Source organism: Lampetra planeri, chromosome 3 (genome assembly GCF_965212315.1).
Source record: "Lampetra planeri chromosome 3, kcLamPlan1.2.h2, whole genome shotgun sequence".
NCBI classification, from domain to species: domain Eukaryota; kingdom Metazoa; phylum Chordata; class Hyperoartia; order Petromyzontiformes; family Petromyzontidae; genus Lampetra; species Lampetra planeri.
In genome coordinates this window covers 305966-320131 of record NC_136109.1, presented here as the reverse complement: position 1 = coordinate 320131, position 14166 = coordinate 305966, and the positions used below count along the sequence as shown (strand labels likewise).

The 14166-nt window shown below is 50.8% G+C and overlaps 4 protein-coding genes and 1 pseudogene across 5 annotated transcripts; all 5 read left to right on the top strand.

Annotated features, from left to right (window-relative positions):
* The first annotated feature begins 2510 nt into the window (after window positions 1-2510).
* Window positions 2511-3321, top strand: LOC144735265 (histone H1 pseudogene; annotated as a pseudogene). Its single transcript, XR_013588594.1, has one exon. The product of XR_013588594.1 is annotated as a histone H1 pseudogene (transcript).
* A 1018-nt stretch (window positions 3322-4339) lies between these two features.
* On the top strand, window positions 4340-4752 carry LOC144735313 (histone H4). The gene has a single exon (XM_078617792.1). It carries the CDS (start codon window positions 4389-4391, stop codon window positions 4698-4700), a length of 312 nt encoding a protein of 103 aa, XP_078473918.1. The 5' UTR covers window positions 4340-4388; the 3' UTR covers window positions 4701-4752.
* Window positions 4753-5513: 761 nt separating this feature from the next.
* LOC144735281 (histone H2B type 3-B) lies at window positions 5514-6190 on the top strand. The gene has a single exon (XM_078617790.1). It carries the CDS (start codon window positions 5579-5581, stop codon window positions 5978-5980), a length of 402 nt encoding a protein of 133 aa, XP_078473916.1. The 5' UTR covers window positions 5514-5578; the 3' UTR covers window positions 5981-6190.
* A 308-nt stretch (window positions 6191-6498) lies between these two features.
* LOC144735271 (histone H3) lies at window positions 6499-7332 on the top strand. The gene has a single exon (XM_078617786.1). It carries the CDS (start codon window positions 6821-6823, stop codon window positions 7229-7231), a length of 411 nt encoding a protein of 136 aa, XP_078473912.1. The 5' UTR covers window positions 6499-6820; the 3' UTR covers window positions 7232-7332.
* Window positions 7333-7983: 651 nt separating this feature from the next.
* Window positions 7984-8626, top strand: LOC144735297 (histone H2A-like). The gene has a single exon (XM_078617791.1). The coding sequence runs from the start codon at window positions 8122-8124 to the stop codon at window positions 8500-8502; it is 381 nt and encodes a 126-aa protein (XP_078473917.1). The 5' UTR covers window positions 7984-8121; the 3' UTR covers window positions 8503-8626.
* The last annotated feature ends 5540 nt before the right edge of the window (window positions 8627-14166 follow it).

Below are 14166 nucleotides of genomic sequence, written 5' to 3'. Positions count from 1 at the left end.
CACGATACCGTCTGTAGTCCTTGGTGACCTTTCGGCGCTCAGATCGTCCTGCAGACAATCTAGCGGCTCGCCCGATGACTCCTTCGTCGCTGACCCCGTGTCCAAACTCCAGAAGAAGAGAGTTCCCTACTGCCCCTGCGTTTTCTTTTAAACTATTCACATCAAAGGCTAGGAGCCCCCGTCCCGACCGCCTTGGTCTCTCGACCAATCCTGAGCCTAGGATTTCCCGCTCTTTTGTGATCCCGCCGGCCTTTGAACTTTCGACCAATCAGTCGTCCCGGGTCCTGATCCCAGCTATCTGCCTTGCTGACCCGTGTTTGTGTTTGTATGCGTTTCTAACTGCGGGGCTCTCTGAGCTCGCCGTGGTCGTGCGATCTCAAATCCGCCCACGGCGCCGCAGTGTTACTTGGCCTGGGAAGGGTCCTGTCCAATTCCCTGGCCCTGAGAAACCGTGGGGTAACCCCCCTAGGGGGCCCTCGGGTGAAAACTCAGGGTAGGTGACCCGACCACGAGGCCCTACGTGGGTGCGGGTGCGTGTTTATGTGGGGGGGGTGATGGGGGGCAGTGCGGCGGTGGAAGCCGGGCGGCTCCCTGGCTCGGCCGAGCGGCCCCGTCGCTGTGGCACCACACCTGCTACGCGGACCCGCGGTGGAGGGGAATCCTCGGGTGACGGCTCCCACACCCTGGGTGAGGAGCCTAGCGGCGGTTCGCTTAGCAGCGGGGGGGCGATTGATGATGTTAGTCCGGCCGTTAGTATTATCGAGGGAGGGATCTCGGGGGCTAGCGACCCCCACAACTCCCTTGCACACACGCAGGGGTACGATACGAAGTCAGACTTTGAGGCCCAGTTCTAGGCTTTAGGCCTAGCTGTAGGCTTTAGGGCGCTGTGAGTTTTTTTATTTAATTTCAAAGTTTTAATTAAAAGCTATCTCAGGGAATTATAAGGGAATGTTACACGTGTTTAGCCAGGAAAACCTCATTAATGTAAATGTTTTAATTAAAAGCTATCTTAGGGAATTATAAGGGAATGTTACACTTGTTTAGCCAGGAAAGTATCACAGAGTCTAAAGGTTTTTGTAGGGTCATGCCAAGTGTTTGCAATAGGGGGCGATGTTGCTACACGGACGGACGGACGGACGGACGATATAATCTATTGTAGGCTGGTCCACTTCGTTGCTACCAGTATAAAGAAGTGCATAAACCATTCTACGACTCCTCTTCACATGCGCGTGGAATGAATGATTCTTGCATTCGTTCTAGATTTGAAGCTTTCGTGACTGCAATGATTCATACTCTTAGGTTTTTTCGGTAAAGTCACGTAGGTAAAACAATAATAATACATAATTTAAATAATATAAATAATAATTTAAATAATAAATCAGGGGGGGGCAGAGGGGGGGGGCCTTATCTGAATGTGGTTGCCGGGGAGTGGCGTGGGGTGTCGGGGCTAAAAGGGAACAAATGAGCACATCAGCTCAGGGTTGTGGCCAGTGTTAGCTGATAGTAAGCATAAAAGTACTGGTAAACGCTGGGGATGTCAACACTCGGTAAAGTATAATATTACCTGTCAAATAAGATGGTACAAATATGTGTAGTTAAATATTTTTACATGGTTAATAACATCTTTCCAATGATTACTCATTCGTGTTGCTTAGTGCAGTAAATACGTGTTACTTATTGCAGTAAAAACAACTCATCGCATGAACCATCCTGCGCTCCTAGAATATCAACTCTGTCGGTGCATTAAACGTAAGATTATATATGTTCTTTAAACATTCGACTGCGGAGTCACTTGAGTTGAATTTGAGTGGTGATAATTGTGCACCGTGCCTCGATCTTGTTCAAGGCGCGCGACCCTTCTGCAGTGCGTGAGCTACTCACCTCTTGCCACGTAACATGTTAAACTTTCTATTTAATGTCGGTTAATTTTGAGTAATTTTCTTCAGTTTGTTGTCCATCTGAAAATCCATATATTTATTAATTTCAAAGTTCGATTAAAACGTCCAGTTAAAAGTTCGGTGACAAGGGACGGTTGGCATGGCGCGCAGTCCTCACCATAGCGCGAGAGGAGGAATCGCGAGCGCGAGGCAAAACTTAAATAGAAAATATTTCGTTGGAATTAAATATGAGTAGTCTGTTGAAGCATCTTGTCTTGCAAAACATTCGAGTGTGTTTTAAATAGTGTTCATCATTAACACTTTTGAAAAACGACAATCATCATATCTCGCCCTGACCGAACAATGTCTCCCAAATGTTGGTTGTTCACTTGTTTTGAATTATAATTTATATCGTGAGCATTGTCGTATAAGTAACGTACATTAAAGAAGTGATCTTCGTGATAATGTATCAACTATATGCATGTAAGTATGAACGTTACGGGAGTAATCGAGCCCAAAGGCAGGCGTGATAAACACAGTGAGTATGGTGGCAACTTCCTCACTAGATCTGAGTGCTGGATGATCTCAGCGACGTCCGCATTCAGTACGCCGCTTCTATAATAACCTCGGGCCTGGAGGACGCTCGGTTTGAATCCGTGAGAGCGCTGATTTCGATTTCAAAGAGGCGAGGCGATAAAAGCGACGTTTTGAGATGGCGGAAACTGCTCCTGCTCAACCACCAGCTGCGGCTACTTCAGCGCCTAAAAGCCCCAAGAAGAAGCGCGCCGCTCCAAAGTCCAAGAAGGTCGGCCCCAGCGTGTCCGAGCTCATCCTCAAGGCTCTGGCCAGCAGCAAGGAGAGGAACGGCGTGTCTCTTCCTGCGCTCAAAAAGTCGCTTGCTGCCGGAGGATACGACGTGGAGAAGAACAATGCCCGCGTGAAGTTGGCCATCAAGAAGCTCGTGGCCAAAGACGCCGTGGCGCAAGTGAAGGGCAGCGGTGCATCTGGCTCTTTCAAACTCAACAAGGAAAAGGCTGCCGCAAAGGCGAAGCCCAAGTCGTCAACATCAAAGCCCGCAGCTAAAAAGCCCGCGGCAGCCAAGAAGGTGAAGAAGCCCGCGGCAGCCAAGAAGACCGCGCCCAAGAAGTCTCCCAAGAAAGCAAAGAAGCCCGCGGCTGCCAAGTCGGCCAAGAGCCCCAAAAAGGTGAAGTCGGCTGTTAAGCCCAATAAGGTGGCGAAGAGCCCAGCCAAGCCCAAGGCTGCGAAGCCCAAGGTCGCTAAGCCCAAGACCGTCAAGGCCAAGGCCGCCAAACCCAAGGTGGCCAAGCCCAAGAAGGCCGCGGCCAAGCCCAAGAAGACTGCGCCAAAGAAGTGAATCCGATCGGACGATGCTCGATTCACTCCACCTCAACGGCTCTTTTCAGAGCCACCCACTTAGTTAAAAAAAGTGAACCAGGTGCTGCTGCGCTTCAATTAGTTCATCGTTAACACATGGCAGTGTATTACGTTGCTGTTGAATGCGTGCCATATTCTGTAAGTCAAACCCATTTACGCGTGGCGATGGTTGCTCGCCTTGACTCGGCCCTGATCAAGGAGCTCGACGCTTGGTGCAGTTCAATCGTGAGGATTTGTGTAGATTGGATAAGTTTCGTACATTCGCCAAATTAACTGTATAACATTTTACCCACTCGATGTGTTTTAAGCATTGATGTGATGGGAGTAATCGAGCCCGAAAGCAGTAATCATAAACACAGGCGGGGCGGGTGGCAGCTCCCTCACTCGAACTGGGTGCAGAGTAATGTCAGCAACGTCATCATTCTCGCTGGCGATTCTAATCTAAATCCAGATTCAAATCGATGCATTCTTGACGAACCTTCAATTTTGATTATGTGTTGCACCTCTTCATTCCGTCATCATGTTACTGGTGCCAAATATGGAATTTAGTCTAAAAATGTATTGATTCCAGACAGCTTTACTCAATTTGCCTTCATTCGCTCGTTCTCGCCTTTTCACTTTGTTTTTGTTTTGTAAACATTGCGGTGCACCATCTAAACTTCTCTATTAAAATAAATGTCTTTCTTACTTTGGGAGAACTAGTTGGTGACGTTCACTCAACTATTGTGTTGGAAGCCGTTTAGCTTCACACGATTATAAAGTTAGTTCATCTTGTTCACTTGAAAACAAGACCTTACACCGATTATTCACTCCACGTGCAATCTTGCAACAGATTGCGTTCCTCTCGCGTTCGCTGCGGGTGTGCCAATATCATTACAGAGTGCTTCGAAGAAGGGTCATTGCCCAAAACGTCGCATATTGTACATGTCACGGAAGTGTTTTTGACGACGGTGGAGGGTTTTCTTCGTCACAGAGGTTAAATGTCGAAGGTTTAAGGCGGAGCCATCGCGGAGGGCAGGGGTGGTCGGTGACGTCACCACGCTTCGGATATAAAGGTGGCTGCTGCTGCAAGCTGAGCGCGCATGTCTCTCGCGTGCTTTGTCAGAAGTAGTCGCAATGTCTGGACGCGGTAAAGGCGGTAAGGGGCTCGGCAAGGGAGGCGCAAAACGCCATCGCAAGGTGCTGCGCGACAACATCCAGGGCATCACCAAGCCCGCCATCCGCCGCCTCGCTCGCCGCGGCGGTGTGAAGCGCATCTCGGGCCTCATCTACGAGGAGACCCGCGGCGTCCTGAAGGTCTTCCTTGAGAACGTCATCCGCGACGCCGTCACCTACACGGAGCACGCCAAGCGCAAGACCGTCACCGCCATGGACGTGGTCTACGCCCTCAAGCGCCAGGGCCGCACTCTCTACGGCTTCGGAGGCTGAGCGCCCATCTCTCGCACATTAAGCCAACCCAAAGGCTCTTTTCAGAGCCACCCACCTCTTCGAAACTGCTTGCGCCAGTGTTGCCAAACACTTTCTAAATGGAGCACATGTCCTGGGTTATTGCGCGCCAATTCCTCGTGAGCGTGGTGTACGTTTGCTTGTTGAGTTGGCGAATCTTCATCTGCTTCCACATGAATGAAAGAAATCATGATATTCACGACACGTCACATTTAACAAGGCGTAATTCTTGAACGCATTAATACAGTACCCATTTCTGGTATTTTTGCGTGAATAATTTCCAGCTGCAGCCGATTCCGATATTACGTAGAGCATTTGGCGCCACAATCTTACAGCACACTCGTCCTAATTGACGTAGCGTGCCGGAACGCTAATCTCCACCTGTACAGCACAACAGCGAAGTTATTTTTCTCCACCGAGCGCTTGTATTTATCCAAATTGCGTTCATAAAACGCCCGTGTGCCGTATTAGACGAGTTGTGAAACAATCCTTCGTAAGAAACAAAAAAACCCACACTCAAAACACAATATACTGTATTGGGTTTTCTAGTCATCCTTTTTAAAACAAAATCAATGGCCATGGCTGCAATTCACTAATATACATGTTTGGACATTACATTGTGTTATATTCACAAGTCATTTTTGCAGTAAAAACTATATTAAAGTGAACATCGCGTCCGCGTTTCTCATTGGAGGCTGATGGAGAGGGATGGTACTAAAAGAGCCACTCAGCAGCGCCGCGCACTACGATCCTCTGATTTGCATCTCGCCTCCTATAAAAGGAGCTCAACGCGCGACCGACATCCACATTCGCTTCCCGTCTGTTGTGAACTGACCCGAAGCTGCCTACGACGCGTCGACATGCCCGATCCTCCCGCATCAAAGAGCGCTGGGCCGGCTAAGGTTCCTGCTCCCAAGAAGGGCTCCAAGAAGGCTGTGACCAAGGCTACGCGCAAGGATGGCAAGAAGCGACGCCACCGCAGGAAGGAGAGCTACGCCATTTACATCTACAAGGTGATGAAGCAGGTGCACCCCGATACCGGCATCTCGTCCAAGGCAATGAGCATCATGAACTCGTTCGTCAACGACATCTTTGAGCGCATCGCTTCCGAGGCGTCCCGCCTGGCGCACTACAACAAACGCTCCACCATCACCTCTCGGGAGATCCAGACCGCAGTGCGACTGCTGCTCCCCGGCGAGCTGGCCAAGCACGCCGTGTCGGAGGGCACCAAGGCCGTCACCAAGTACACAAGCTCCAAGTGAAGCCTCGACTCCACCATTAATTACAAAGGCTCTTTTCAGAGCCACCCACCTCTCCGAACCTGCTATTACCAGTCCTAGCAGGAGTACAAAACGAAACTTCCAACAAAGTCCCGGTTCACGCGGGGACATTGTTCGCTCATTGAAATGGAGAGATCGATCGCATTTTGACCTGTTTCAACGTGAATAAAAGCGATAACAATATTCATGGCACATCATATTCACCAGCAGGCATTTATTGGACTTGTTTGTCCATTGATTTCATCTGCAGCCCATTCAGATATTACATTGGATATTTGGCGCCAAAACCTTGCAATGCAATATATTTAATTCGTGGTTGTATTTTCGGGCAGGAACTAACATTTTGCACGTGTACATATATGTAAAAGTAAGCGCCTAGCATGGATGACTCGTGCAGTATAATTGATGATCATCATCTCAATGCCAAGAGAATAGATATCTATCCCTGTGATCGCCTCTTTCCGACATTTTTACGTATTACTGTTTCCAATGAAGTGCAGTTTCTTCACACTTTATTTAGATCATGCAGAGCACTGTAAAGTCGTTTTCGGAAAGGTGTTTGCTTGAGAAAATAACATCCGTTAAAGACATCGACGGCGCTCAAACGGTACTACTGCATCGTGATACGGCATTCTGAAATGATCCAAACTGAACATTTTGTTGATTAAGAAGAGTTGACGACTCGAGATCATTGCACGCTGCCAACCAATCAGCACGCTCCCCGTCTTCGCACGTCACGACTCCGCTGACCAGTGAGCGCGCGCTCTGGGCTACATAAGCCGCCTTCTCCCCGCTTGTGAGAATCTTTGCCCACACCAAGCCATGGCTCGCACCAAGCAGACCGCTCGCAAGTCCACGGGCGGCAAGGCCCCACGCAAGCAACTCGCCACCAAGGCGGCCCGAAAGAGCGCTCCGGCCACGGGCGGCGTCAAGAAGCCTCACCGCTACAGGCCCGGCACCGTCGCTCTGCGCGAGATCCGCCGCTACCAGAAGTCCACCGAGCTGCTCATCCGCAAACTGCCCTTCCAGCGCCTCGTCAGGGAGATCGCGCAGGACTTCAAGACCGACCTGCGCTTCCAGAGCTCCGCTGTCATGGCTCTGCAGGAGGCCAGCGAAGCGTACCTTGTCGCGCTCTTCGAGGACACCAACCTGTGCGCCATCCACGCCAAGCGCGTCACCATCATGCCCAAGGACATTCAGCTCGCCCGCCGCATTCGTGGCGAGCGCGCTTGAACGCCCAGCTCGGCCCTCAAAGCACAACACAAAGGCTCTTTTCAGAGCCACCACTTACGCATGAAAAAGCTTCCATGTGTGTCCTTCAAAGTTCGGGTGCCGGAAACCTTCGTTTGCTGGTCACGGCTCTCACGAGTCGTCAGGCGTAAGCGACAATGAAGTTCATTTTATATACCCCGCCGCTCATTTTTCAACATCACACGTTGGTGTTGTATATAAGCGTTGTGAAACCATGTTTACATAATCTACAACAAAAGGGTTATTTTGGTGAAATATATTAACTATTAAACCCAAAGATATTGGTTGATGTTGTTTCAATCCCGAGCTGATAAGAAGTTCACATTTTGCAAACTAAGAGACTGAATTATTCACGCACATATATTTTTAGGCATTGCCCGAACAGGCGGTTAAAGGAATATATATACACCGTATAGGCACGTGGGCGATCAATCACGAGCTCAAGGCTATCACAATGATTTCTTATAACCAATGAGGTCCCTCAAAATGATGATTATAATCAATAATACATTGATATTTGCGGAATCCGCTTATAAGTTTGACTTGCCAGCACGTGCCCATAAATTAACTCAATAATGCTTAAAACTTGAACCTATTAAGTACGTGTATCGCATTGTTTAATTCCTAAGATACGTGTCCGCATAAAAATATATATGGATAAAAATAATTAAAGTCAACATCGAATCCTCGCGTCCCGGCTTTTCATTGGTGGCTCAAGGAGAGGGCGGGACTCGACCGAGAGGAGCCAATCAGCAGCGGCGCGCTCTACGATCCTCGTCTCCGCTATAAAAGACGCTCCGGTGGTGCGTGTTAACGTCACAAATCGTTCGTACTTTGTCTCTATTGCTTTTTGCATCCTAGGTCCCTTAGCAATGTCTGGACGCGGCAAGACCGGTGGCAAATCTCGCGCCAAGGCAAAGTCCCGCTCTTCCCGCGCCGGCTTGCAGTTCCCCGTGGGTCGCGTTCACAGGCTGCTCCGCAAGGGCAATTATGCCCAGCGGGTCGGCGCTGGAGCACCCGTCTACCTGGCCGCCGTGCTCGAGTACCTTTCTGCCGAGATCCTCGAGCTGGCTGGCAATGCCGCCCGCGACAACAAGAAGACGAGGATCATCCCCCGACACCTGCAGCTCGCCGTGCGAAACGACGAGGAGCTCAACAAGCTCATGGGCGGCGTGACTATCGCCCAGGGCGGTGTGCTGCCCAACATCCAGGCCGTGCTGCTGCCCAAGAAGACCTCTCAGGCAAAGAAGTGAACGCGCCGCCGCCTCTACCACCACAACAACGGCTCTTTTCAGAGCCACCCACTTGCTTGCAAAGAGCTCGGACAGTCGTACACAGGGGTTTTGTTATTAATAAGGACACCGTCGTCGAGTTGCCCTCGTGCCAAATTGCTCGCAATTCAACAAATGCTCTGCTCATTCCAGTTACCCTTTATTATGTCTAATTTAGGAACGGTATTTGAGCAGCATTCCAACATTGCATCAATCATGGAACATGGTTTAGAATAAATTGGGATGCCTATTGGAAGAAAGTATCGTGTTTTTTAAAGAATAAAACTCGCTCTTTTTGAGCGGTCAGATTACATATGAAGAGGAGTCGGAGAATGGTTCAAGCACTTTAAGGGATCTGCGAGCCACCCTCACGCACCACGCAAACACGACATCTCCGCTCTCACGACAACACGCACCAATCACACGCGCGGGAAAGAGCTGGACGGGGGTGTCAGGGGTTAAAGGGCAGTGACGTCACCCGGAGCAGGCGTGCTGGACGCGGATGTGTATTGGGAGCGGAGATTGAGGAGTTAAAAGGGGCTGTGGGACGTGTGCCCGGGGTTGGTCTTGGAACGAGTATTGCTGTGCGTTGGTGAAAACAGGACCCTGCGGGGTGGGCTGGTAGGAACGAATAACCAAAGAATATAAACATAATGTATTATTACACTTGTTTAGCCAGGAAAGCCCCACTGAGACTAAAGGTTTTTGTAGGGTCCTGCCAAGTGTTTGCAGTAGGGGGCGATGTTGCTACACTGAATCGGACGATACGAAAGGAGAGTGTGAGGCCTAGGTCTAGGCTTTAGGCCTAGCTGTAGGCTTTAGGGCGCCGTGAGTTAATTTTTAATTTACCTGTTTTTATAATTTATGTAAAAGCTTTAAATTTAAATGTTTCTATTTAAAAGCATCAGGGAATGTAACATTGTTAAACATAACTCCCTTGCACACACGCAGGGGAACAATACGAAGGGAGAGTTTGAGGCGTTCGAGGCTTGAGGCCTAGCTGTAGGCTTTAGGCCGCCGAGAGTTAATTTTTAATTTAAATGTTTTTATTATTCATGTAAAAGCTTTAAATTTAAATGTTTATATTTAAAAGCATCAGGGAATGTAACATTGTTAAACATTAACTCCCTTGCACACACGCAGGGGTACGATACGAAGTCAGACTTTGAGGCCCAGTTCTAGGCTTTAGGCCTAGCTGTAGGCTTTAGGGCGCTGTGAGTTTTTTTATTTAATTTCAAAGTTTTAATTAAAAGCTATCTCAGGGAATTATAAGGGAATGTTACACGTGTTTAGCCAGGAAAACCTCATTAATGTAAATGTTTTAATTAAAAGCTATCTTAGGGAATTATAAGGGAATGTTACACTTGTTTAGCCAGGAAAGTATCACAGAGTCTAAAGGTTTTTGTAGGGTCATGCCAAGTGTTTGCAATAGGGGGCGATGTTGCTACACGGACGGACGGACGGACGGACGATATAATCTATTGTAGGCTGGTCCACTTCGTTGCTACCAGTATAAAGAAGTGCATAAACCATTCTACGACTCCTCTTCACATGCGCGTGGAATGAATGATTCTTGCATTCGTTCTAGATTTGAAGCTTTCGTGACTGCAATGATTCATACTCTTAGGTTTTTTCGGTAAAGTCACGTAGGTAAAACAATAATAATACATAATTTAAATAATATAAATAATAATTTAAATAATAAATCAGGGGGGGGCAGAGGGGGGGGGGCCTTATCTGAATGTGGTTGCCGGGGAGTGGCGTGGGGTGTCGGGGCTAAAAGGGAACAAATGAGCACATCAGCTCAGGGTTGTGGCCAGTGTTAGCTGATAGTAAGCATAAAAGTACTGGTAAACGCTGGGGATGTCAACACTCGGTAAAGTATAATATTACCTGTCAAATAAGATGGTACAAATATGTGTAGTTAAATATTTTTACATGGTTAATAACATCTTTCCAATGATTACTCATTCGTGTTGCTTAGTGCAGTAAATACGTGTTACTTATTGCAGTAAAAACAACTCATCGCATGAACCATCCTGCGCTCCTAGAATATCAACTCTGTCGGTGCATTAAACGTAAGATTATATATGTTCTTTAAACATTCGACTGCGGAGTCACTTGAGTTGAATTTGAGTGGTGATAATTGTGCACCGTGCCTCGATCTTGTTCAAGGCGCGCGACCCTTCTGCAGTGCGTGAGCTACTCACCTCTTGCCACGTAACATGTTAAACTTTCTATTTAATGTCGGTTAATTTTGAGTAATTTTCTTCAGTTTGTTGTCCATCTGAAAATCCATATATTTATTAATTTCAAAGTTCGATTAAAACGTCCAGTTAAAAGTTCGGTGACAAGGGACGGTTGGCATGGCGCGCAGTCCTCACCATAGCGCGAGAGGAGGAATCGCGAGCGCGAGGCAAAACTTAAATAGAAAATATTTCGTTGGAATTAAATATGAGTAGTCTGTTGAAGCATCTTGTCTTGCAAAACATTCGAGTGTGTTTTAAATAGTGTTCATCATTAACACTTTTGAAAAACGACAATCATCATATCTCGCCCTGACCGAACAATGTCTCCCAAATGTTGGTGTGGTGCCACAGCGACGGGGCCGCTCGGCCGAGCCAGGGAGCCGCCCGGCTTCCACCGCCGCACTGCCCCCCATCACCCCCCCCACATAAACACGCACCCGCACCCACGTAGGGCCTCGTGGTCGGGTCACCTACCCTGAGTTTTCACCCGAGGGCCCCCTAGGGGGGTTACCCCACGGTTTCTCAGGGCCAGGGAATTGGACAGGACCCTTCCCAGGCCAAGTAACACTGCGGCGCCGTGGGCGGATTTGAGATCGCACGACCACGGCGAGCTCAGAGAGCCCCGCAGTTAGAAACGCATACAAACACAAACACGGGTCAGCAAGGCAGATAGCTGGGATCAGGACCCGGGACGACTGATTGGTCGAAAGTTCAAAGGCCGGCGGGATCGCAAAAGAGCGGGAAATCCTAGGCTCAGGATTGGTCGAGAGACCAAGGCGGTCGGGACGGGGGCGCCTAGCCTTTGATGTGAATAGTTTAAAAGAAAACGCAGGGGCAGTAGGGAACTCTCTTCTTCTGGAGTTTGGACACGGGGTCAGCGACGAAGGAGTCATCGGGCGAGCCGCTAGATTGTCTGCAGGACGATCTGAGCGCCGCAAGGTCACCAAGGACTACAGACGGTATCGTGTTGCGCGCCTTACAACACCTCAGAGCGGAGGGTAGGATCCGTAGGAGAGGGTTAGTTCGGGGTAAGGACGAGTAGGAAAGCGGTTTAGCAGAGAGCGCAGCATAGAATAGGGCTACACGGCACCAGAGTGTGGGTTAGAAGCGCCTTGCTGTCCCGCACACACACACGGGTGGCTCGGTTGGTTAGCAAGGGCTAATAAAATCTCGAGCGTAGTAACAAAACCGTGTTGTTGGGTGTTTTTGGAACGTGGTATTAGCGTGCACTGCATTCGCGAGTGTGTGGTCGTTGTACGCATAAAGGCCGTGGTCTCTGTACGATTGTGCGGGTACGGAGGTGTGTGCGTTAACGCCCGGGGAGAGCACTTTTGGTGTGTTGGCGTGACTACGCAGCCGTGTGAGAGGAGAATCGTCCTTGTACGATATTTGTGTTGACGTGCACGCGCGAGTGGGGGAGGGGACGAGTCGTCGTGTCGGCGTGTGCCCCGCTTGCGTGCGCTCGTTACTTGCGTAAGCTCTCGGCGTGCGTAATCGGCGTGCCCAAGGTGCGCGATCGTAACGTGGGCGGCCAGCGCGGCGCAGAGCGGCGCAGGAGTGGGTATCGCGTGTGGAGCTGTATGCGTGTGTGCGCGCACGTTCACGACGTGTGTAACACAGGTGCGCGATCCTAACGTGAGTGGTCAGGGTTGGGTGAGTGCCGTGCAGAGCTGTGTGTGGGTGTGCGCGTGCGTGGTTATCCATGCCTGCTACGCGGACCCGCGGTGGAGGGGAATCCTCGGGTGACGGCTCCCACACCCTGGGTGAGGAGCCTAGCGGCGGTTCGCTTAGCAGCGGGGGGGCGATTGATGATGTTAGTCCGGCCGTTAGTATTATCGAGGGAGGGATCTCGGGGGCTAGCGACCCCCACAAATTGGTGTCGGAAGCGGTACGGACCCCCGCGTTACCTCACGCTAAAATAAGACTGATATTTACCGGCCGGGGGGCCCCTTCGTGGAAGGCATTCGCCCGCAATCTCTTAGGGGCCAAGGAAATTAATGGATGGACGGACGCGCAGGCAGTACGTCAACTTAATATGAATCTTGATGGGCGGGCAGCCGATTTTGTAGAAGCGTTACCCGCGAGCGCACAGACACAGCTAGAGGAGCTGATGCGCCGACTCGATCAGCGTTTTGGCACGCGTGACGAGGAGGAAGCAAAATCGGCCTTAGAGGCGCGCCGTCGCCAACCTGGCGAAGATCTCCGTGATTACGCCGAGGATGTGCGCGAGTTAACAAAGATCGCACGCCCGGGGTACGCAACTGAGGTTATTGAGGAACTGGCTGCCGAGAAAATCCAGCGGTACCTGTCTCGCACGGCGTGGTGGCAGCCAGACATGAGCTGCCCACGTCTTCCCTTTAACACCCTTGTCGAGCGCGCACGTAAGTGTGAAAGAATTCACAGCGAACGCGCGCAGCTCCGGGGGCTGGGACGAGAGCGCGCCATTGCGAGCCTGCTCTCGGAAGACGAGGAGGAGGAACAGGAGCTCGCGAGGACGGTAAGGGGCCGGGAAAGAGAACCTCCAGTGTCCCGCGAGACAACCCCGGGATGGGTTGCCGGTATACAAACGGGTATAAAGGATGTCTCCGGCCAGGTAACCCAGGTACGCGAGGAAACGAACAAAAATATGACCCAATTGCAATCCTCCGTTGAGACCATCCGATCTGAAATGGGGGACCTACGCGCCACGGTGGGAGGGTTATCTGGGAGGGTAGCCCGACTAGAGGCGGAGGGTGGACAGCGGCGTAATGGGGGGGGAGGGAGTGGGCGGGGGGCCCACTACGGAGCCGCCCCCCCTCCCCGGGCATGTTATATGTGCGATCGCCGAGGGCATCTAGTGAGAGACTGTCCTGAAATCACCCGAGCTAGGCAGGCGCGGGTTAAACTCCAACGCCTCCTAGTGAGCGGACCAACTAGGGGTGCAATCGACGCGGTCCCGATACAAATAGACGGTAATGGTAATAATGGCGAGCGAGTGATCTCCACACAGGTTCCAACAACAACGCCCACGGAAACGGTGACTCCTGGCGACTGGCTACGGGAGCTGGTGGCGGGGATCACGGGGGCCACGTCGCTGGTGGAAGGGGAGGTACACGGAGTGCGTACCCGAATTCTGCTGGACACGGGGGCGGTGGCCTCGCTCGTGAGCGCAGCGCACTGCAGCGCGATCGGGGTCGACGTGCGTCACCTGCAGGCACCGGACCGCGCGCTGCACACGGCGAGCGGAGCCGGAATGGGGCTGCTGGGGAGAGCCACCCTAGAGGTCCGCATAGGAAACCAGGTGTGCACACAGGAATTCTACGTTTCGAGTGTGTTGTGCCACGAGTGCATTGCAGGAACGGACCTCCTGGAAAAGTTGGGACTTAACGTACAGCCCCGGCAACGATGCGCTACGGTG